Source organism: Equus quagga, chromosome 3, assembly GCF_021613505.1.
Source record: "Equus quagga isolate Etosha38 chromosome 3, UCLA_HA_Equagga_1.0, whole genome shotgun sequence".
NCBI classification, from domain to species: Eukaryota; Metazoa; Chordata; class Mammalia; order Perissodactyla; family Equidae; genus Equus; species Equus quagga.
Window position 1 is genome coordinate 38,453,310 of NC_060269.1, and position 7,688 is coordinate 38,460,997.

A 7,688-nucleotide genomic window follows, 5' to 3' on the forward strand; every position below is an offset into this window, starting at 1 on the left:
CTTAGGGCCAATCTACATAAATAAAAAAATAAAATAAAACAAAAACCACAATAATCAAAATTCAAACATTACTGGATGGATTTAATAGATTAGTCACATAGGAAAAGAAAATTAAGGAAACAATATTAACACCTTACTAGGTTTGATGTATTCTGAAATTTTTGTTCCATTTTATTCTATCTGAATTTTGAAATTCTCAGATGGTTGAGACCCAATAAATTGATTTCATACCCCCTATGCTGTCTTGTATTCAATATAATTAAATTAAAACTGATGATTACACCATTTAATGTAGCAGTGACAGGGAAATATTTTTTTTTAAAAAAGCTTTTATTACAAAACAAAGTTGAGGGTTGAAATATGTACCTCTGACAAATCCCTTAGGTGCTGGTGTCACTAGAATAAACCAGACGCAGCTGACTTCATTAATGTCTCCCCTGTGGCTTTTTCACTCGGGCAGAAGGAAGAATCAGACCAGGAAGAAGGCAAGTTCGGTTTTAATTCTGGAGTAGGTAGCCTGGGGGTCTATAACACTTTCCACTGGGAAAGTTTTAAACTAGTCAACTGCCACCTATGAAGTAAACTTAGTCAAAGTTACAATAGGTGTAGAGTTCATAGAGAGTTTATTAGACTCAATAATATATTTGGAAGGACTCTAGTTTCCACTGGTCAGTAGTTTTCACCAGTCTGCAGTGAGACAAGAAAAATATTGTCTTAAAGTTTTTCATAAAGCTGATTTTATTTAAAAGGACTGACTTTTTCAGATATGTTCTTTATTTTTATTTTGGTGGTCAAAGCATAATTTTAAAAGAAATGACACGGATAGTAAATGGCAGATGTTTTCTGTCTTTGTTTTATAGCTTGGTGAAATTTAAAAATTGCAGTCCTGTTGGTTTCCAAAATTATTTTGAAAAATCTGGGTTGATCCACAAAGTCCAAAAAGAGTGGGAACACCACTGATGTTGCTTCTCTCTTTTTTGTTCACCCAATAAATATTTTGAGGGCCTACTACTTGCTAAGAATTGGGGCACAAATAAGAAAATGACTGCACTGTATGCCCTCCTGCTCACAGTAAGAAAGGCACACGTTTAATCAATAGTCACTAAGAAGGTGCACCGTGCTGCGTCTTCTGGGAGCAGGTCTGAGGGAAAGTGTTTGTCTGGGGAATTAATCTCTTACTGAAAGAAGAAATGAAGCTAAGCCGTCTTGAAAAATGCCAGGTATTTGCCTGCTGGTGAGGGAAAAGGAATGACGGCAAGAGCAAACTTTAGTCCAGGGAATTTTAAACAGTTCTAGATGGCTGGAGTTGGGGTACCCGGTAAGGACTAAGATGCAGTTGAGGATGACAAAGGATGAGTAGGGCCAGATAAAAGAGTTTTTGTAGGCCGGCTAAGGACTTTGATTTTTTTTTTAAATTGTGGTAAAAAACACATAACATAAAACTCACCATCTTAACTATTCTTAAACGTACAGTTCAGTAGCATTAACTATATTCACAGTGTTGTGAAATAAGGACTTTGACTGCATCCTATAAGCAACTGAGATTAATGGAATTATTGAAGGATTTCAGGAGAGGTTTGGAGCTTTAGGAAGATTGTTTTAGAAGGTAGGGGGAGGAGGAGGGAGGGGATGGAGGCCAGAAGGACTGGAAGGGATTACAGGATTTAAAGGCTTGTGGGAGCATTGTGAGTGGGACTTGGTTTCTTGGCTCCACCACAGGGTTTTTTCCGCCAAAGGGGAAGCTGGAGAAGGGAACTCAACATACCACTGGCTGAGGACCAAGCCTGTACGGCCAGCTTTCCAGGGGCTGCACACTTGAAGCTCGCCGGCTACAGCCAGCCAGCTATTTTATCAAACCCCTACAATTAAAAAATACCTGGTTTTGAGGCCAGGCCGGGGGTGCAGCGGGTAAATTCGCATGCTCCACTTCAGCGGCCCCGGGGTTCACCCATTCCATCCCAGACACCGACCTAAGCACCACTTGGCAAGCCATGCGGTGGCAGGCGTCCCAAATATAAGGTAGAGGAAGATGGGCACAGATGTTAGCTCAGGGCCAGTCTTCCCCAAAAAGAAAAAAACCTGTTTTGGGATTAGTTGCAAAACTTGTGGATTTCACACAAAAAATTCCCAACTTTTCTTGAAAAATCAAAATGTCTGGGAACACTGGATCCATAGTCCCTCAGGGAAACAATCGGCTGAGTTCACTCCACTTTTTTTTCTTTAACTTTATATCACGGTATAAGAAACATGGAAAAGTCCACAGATAAGCGTACAGCTTGATGGATGTTCACAAAGCGAACATACCCCACTAACCAGCACCCATACCGACAAGCAGAACATTACTAGTATCCCCAAAGTTATACTTAAGTCTACTATCTTATGAGGTAGATTATATTACTATCTCCATTTTAAATACGGGGAAACGCAAGCACAGACAGGTCACAAGGCTTAATATTGTTGAAACTAGCATTTGAACCTGGATGTGCTGCTTGATTCCAAATCCCATGCTCTCGAGAAAACAGTTTTGAAAGTGAGATGGTGAGTTCAGCTTTGAGCGACGTTGAGCGGGCGTCTCCTTCCACACAAACTCATTTCCCGGCGTCGGAGCCACGGAAACCACCGGCAACCAGAAGTCTGCACCTCAAGCCGCCAGCACCCGCGCCTCGGGAGTGCAACCTCCCAGCGAGTGGCCAGCAGCGTGCTGCGCGGTCTCCCCACACGGGAGGGCGCTGTCACAGCCACAGTCGGAAGAGTGGCGCTTTCTGCTGTCCCGATATTCTTGAGGACGGAAGAACGCAAGATCGAAGGTCACGTAGACGGCGTGCCCCGCCCAGTACAGCCTAAGTTCTCGCGCGAGTTGCACTTCCGCCCTTTTGGCTCACTGAGCAGCGTCATGGCGGTGGGAAAGAACAAGCGCCTTACGAAAGGAGGGAAAAAGGGCGCCAAGAAGAAAGTGTAAGTGGCGACTGTCGTGGCCTGCCGCTTTTTGGGGTGCTGCTGGAGTCGGCGGGCGGGTTCTGGGTCGCGGCGTGGGCCGGATGGCGAGGATGCCAGTTGGATTGCGCGGGCCGTGCCGGGGTGGTAAACGCCAAACCGCGGCCTGGCGGATCTGGGTGCTGGGTCGCGGCTGTTCGGCTGCCTTTCCTCTGGTCTTCTGGGTCTTCTCTCCCCTTTTGAGTCAGAGTGTCGTCGCGACTCGGGGCTGGCATGTTTTTGTATTGCAGGCCCAAGGGCCTCGTAAATTCCACGGGTAATAGATGCCACTCCAAGAGCTGGAGTTGAGGAAGGTACTTTTCTTGTGCACCCACGAGCCTACACTCCTCCTCTGCTTGAGCCGGGTGGAACCTGGGAGCTCCTCATAGGCTCCCGTGAGGCCCTGAAGAGCCTGGGTTACCAGTACGTGTCTTCATGTACTAGTAAAGTTCAAAAGACGTGCATGTTATTCGGAGGCAGTGCTGCCTGTGTAGTCGAAGGACCGATGGGAGTGGGGAGTGTGTACGTTTGTGGCATAATTTTATCAGTGTCCGGTCTGTGCAGTGAAACACGTAGTGGGAAGATCTACATTTACATGTGTGCCCCTCACCTCGCTGTGTGAGAAATAGTTTACTCTTGTTTCTACATGTCAGTTAGCTCTTTAGATGACTAGAATGAGGAAAGTTGAAAAAAAAAAATCAAAAATTACGTGATCTGCGATAAAACTTAAGCATTTTTTTAAATCCAGGGTTGATCCATTTTCTAAGAAAGATTGGTATGATGTGAAAGCACCAGCTATGTTCAATATAAGAAATATCGGGAAAACGTTAGTCACGAGAACTCAAGGAACCAGTGAGTATCTTAATCTTGGTTTGTATTTTTCTTAAATTGAGACATGGATGTATCTTGGTCTACTGTTGGTCCTGTCATGGGAGCTTTAAGGAAACGTCAGCTGTTGGTTGCAGCTTTGGACCCTGTGGTGCTTGTTTTTGGTACAACACTTGTAGAAGCAAGGTGGTGCTTTTAGAATTACTAAGAAAAGGTGCATGAATAGTTTTGAGCTTCTAATGAGCACTGTCAGTAAGTCATTGGTGTCAAGATGGACTTGATTAACGAAAGTTAAGGTCTTTATAATTTACCATTTTCTAAGCTCAACTTTATGCATGGGCATAATCTTTGTTGGCTTGACTTTGCTTCTGTGGTTCCTAATGTTAATAAGACAATTGATTTCTTGTTTTATAGAAATCGCATCTGATGGCCTCAAGGGTCGTGTTTTTGAAGTGAGCCTTGCTGATCTGCAGAATGACGAAGTTGCATTTAGAAAATTCAAGCTAATTACTGAGGATGTTCAGGGCAAAAACTGCCTAACTAACTTCCATGGGATGGATCTTACTCGTGACAAAATGTGCTCCATGGTCAAAAAATGGCAGGTGAGAACAAAAGTTCCGTAGAGTGCATGGTGCTGTGGCTGGCATCACCAGGAAGGCCATGGTGTGATGACAGGAAGGAGCAAATCATGCAGTTGAGGTTTAGATTTCATTTTAATCCTTGATGTTTTCTTGCTGTTGCTGAGTGCTGACTCTGGGATTGGCGCTCTTGAACTTGAGCAAAAGCTGAGCTGAGCAAGCCATGTTCCTCTTATTTATCTGTTTAAATTCAGTTCAAGATTTAATACTGGGTTATCATCCAAGTTTTCTTGCTGCATGAGTTAGTGGCTGGTTGGGGAACATCTAGCTGCAGGGGTGCAGGTTTGCAGTTTTTGCCTATCTTCAAAATATCTTTGGACCTCGAAGTTCAGTGAGTTTTATAGTGGAAGGGTGGAGCGGGCTAGTCTTGATTACCTCTGGCAAGATAGCGTAATAAGAGTGGCAGAGTCTCTGGTGTAGGGTTGAAATTTTGGCTTCATTTCCCAGTTGTGTTCTCATTGGCAAGTAACTTAAAGCTTGCTAAGCCTTGGTTTCTTTATCTGTAAAATGTAGGTAAGAGTATCATCTCACAGACTTAGGAGGATGAAATAAAAGATCCGTGTGAACATGCTTAGCATAGAAAGCATTTAGTAAACAATAGTATTATTACAGGAAATAATAATTACGTTGGTTCAGATGTGTCTGGCTAACCACCCAGTTTGGGGATATTTTGTATACGGGAATGAATGATGACAAGATGTTTCGGTCCCAGATGATACATACTGATTATACCGTTACATTTATTTCTGACATTCCCCTAAGATTTTACAGTTGCATTTCTGGAAATATTTAAGGTCTTTTTGCTATCATTATATTCATTTTTTAAACTAAGGTATAATATTTACAAAACGCAAAGAAGGCAATTCAGTTTTTGTCACTACTTAAGATTGTTTTTTAAGTTTCAGCAGTACTATGGCTAATTATTGATATTTTTATTCTGTTTTAGCTGTGAAATTGAATAGTTAATCCTCAGCATGGCTTTAGTTTGGAATATAAAGGACATTTAAAAATATGTGCATTTTAGTGTTATTGCAACACTTCACCTATTCAGAGCACATGTTTTCAAAAGATGGAGTGTAGATGTCCATATTGTAGAGTCTCTTAGAACCTGTTTTCCTCTTATCTTGCCGAGTTGTACAATTGATTGGGGGCAAGGGCAGGCTGTTAGAGGCTGGCATGTGTGCAAGGTGTGGGTGGGTGCTGTTTATAGTGATAGTGAGGATAGAGAAGTCACCTAGAGAGGAAGAGGGAAGACACTTGAGAGGACTTGGTATTTATTTAATTAGATGTGAAGGATAGTAAGGACTTGGGGTATTTAATGATAAGTTTACTTCAAGAAAGTTAATTCTAGGCTTTATACCGTGTAATCAGTACCTGACCTTCCAGCTTTTTTATGTTACAGTTTGAGGGATAAAAATCGATTACATTAAAACCCAGTGTAGGGCCGTCCCCGTGGCCAAGTGGTTAAGTTCGCGCACTCTGCTTTGGTGGCCCAGGGTTTTGCTGGTTCTGATCCTGGGCGCGGACATGGCACCGCTCTTCAGGCCATGCAGAGGTGGCATCCCACGTGCCACAACTCGAGGACCCACAACTAAAATATACAGCCATGTACTAGGGGTACTTGAGGAGAAAAAAAAAACAGTGTATCTGACGCTATCTTTTTTTCACTAGACCATGATTGAAGCTCATGTTGACGTCAAGACTACCGATGGTTATTTGCTTCGTCTGTTCTGTGTTGGTTTTACTAAAAAACGCAACAATCAGATTCGGAAGACCTCTTATGCTCAGCACCAACAGGTCCGTCAGATCCGGAAGAAGATGATGGAAATCATGACCCGAGAGGTGCAGACCAATGACTTGAAAGAAGTGGTCAATAAATTGTAAGTGTTTCTTTTTCCTCACACAATACAAGCCTGAATCTCCGATGATCCCTCAGATGAGGGAGAGCGTATGAGACAAGGTGGAGTCAGATCTGTGCTTAAATCCTGTCTGAAACCGTTTAGCTACATCCGTAGAAATAAAAGCATATTAAGTGCTCAGTAAATGTGATTTGGTTTCTTTATACTTTTTTGGATGAAGCTATCTCATGGCATTTAGTGAGACTTGAAGCACAGGAAATGCTCTTGCCTTAATTGGAAAATACTCTGAGTAGATGGAATCCTCCACAAACAATAATGTATGGGAATAGATGATGACAATGTGTTTCGGTCCCATATGATGTTCGGTGATAAAACTGTTAACATTTTTCTGATGTTCCCATGCAGTTGACTAAGAGTAATGGAAAAGAAAGCTTGGACTCACAAGGTTCAAATGTTAACTTTACTACTAATGAGCTGTATAGTTCAGATCATTTAACCTTCACGTGTAAAAGGGGCAATAATAGATTATTTTACATGAGGATTTATGTGGGTCAAATGAGGTATTATATGTGTAGGTTTATTCTAATCTGTCATTACTGGTTTGCAGGATTCCAGACAGTATTGGAAAGGACATAGAAAAGGCTTGCCAGTCTATTTATCCACTCCATGATGTCTTTGTTAGAAAAGTAAAAATGCTGAAGAAGCCCAAGTTTGAATGTAAGTGAAAAATCACAGGATTCCTGAAAGAAAAAATTGTGGCCAAATACATTATTTAGTGTTTTGTTTTTGTGTTTTTGAGGCCAGATGGCTTTTTTTTCTGTCATGCCTATATCGTATTGAAGACCATTGTTTCAATATACAGTGTACTATAACTAACAGAATTTTTTCTTCCTTTTAGTGGGAAAACTCATGGAGCTTCATGGTGAAGGTAGTAGTTCTGGAAAAGCTACTGGGGATGAGACAGGTGCTAAAGTTGAACGAGCTGACGGATACGAGCCACCAGTGCAAGAATCTGTTTAAAATTCAGACTTTTGATGGAGACAAATTAAAAAAAATCTTATTTGTGATATTTTATTTCTGGTCGTTCTTTTCAAATAGTCTGACAGCTTGGTGAATCAGATCTTCTGAATTGATAGTCTGGTGGACTTTTCTGACTTGTTGAATGAATGGATTTTATCCATTGCTCTTAGATACTAAGTAGCTGAGAAAGGGTAGTGATCTATTTTAGAGCTGTAGTGATCAGGAAGCATTATAGATGGATAATAAAAGGAACACTTTCTTTACATGGCTTAGGTTTTCAGATGGTTCTCAAACCACCTGGAAGGCTTATTAAAACAGATTGTAGGACCCTGCCCCCAGAGTTTCTGATTAAGTAGTTGTAGGGTGAGGC

General features: G+C 41.8%; 1 protein-coding gene and 2 non-coding genes across 3 annotated transcripts; all 3 read left to right on the forward strand.

The window, feature by feature from the left end:
* The first annotated feature begins 2,817 nt into the window (after nucleotides 1-2,817).
* RPS3A (ribosomal protein S3A) lies at nucleotides 2,818-7,365 on the forward strand. The gene is made up of 6 exons (XM_046657305.1): nucleotides 2,818-2,955; nucleotides 3,722-3,825; nucleotides 4,216-4,403; nucleotides 6,111-6,319; nucleotides 6,906-7,015; nucleotides 7,197-7,365. Exons 1-6 carry the CDS (start codon nucleotides 2,894-2,896, stop codon nucleotides 7,316-7,318), a joined length of 795 nt encoding a protein of 264 aa, XP_046513261.1. The 5' UTR covers nucleotides 2,818-2,893; the 3' UTR covers nucleotides 7,319-7,365.
* On the forward strand, nucleotides 5,121-5,193 carry LOC124237710 (small nucleolar RNA SNORD73). Its single transcript, XR_006888093.1, has one exon. It is a non-coding gene; the product is annotated as a small nucleolar RNA SNORD73 (small nucleolar RNA).
* Nucleotides 6,623-6,694, forward strand: LOC124237711 (small nucleolar RNA SNORD73). The gene has a single exon (XR_006888094.1). It is a non-coding gene; the product is annotated as a small nucleolar RNA SNORD73 (small nucleolar RNA).
* Nucleotides 7,366-7,688: the final 323 nt, after the last annotated feature.

Bases quoted from the DNA above. Each gene is read 5' to 3' on its own strand.
- RPS3A (XM_046657305.1), top strand. From the start codon at position 2,894: ATGGCGGTGGGAAAGAACAAGCGCCTTACGAAAGGAGGGAAAAAGGGC. The intron at 2,956-3,721 runs GTAAGTGGCGAC...TTTTAAATCCAG, and splicing joins AAGGGCGCCAAGAAGAAAGT to GGTTGATCCATTTTCTAAGA. The intron at 3,826-4,215 runs GTGAGTATCTTA...CTTGTTTTATAG, and splicing joins CACGAGAACTCAAGGAACCA to AAATCGCATCTGATGGCCTC.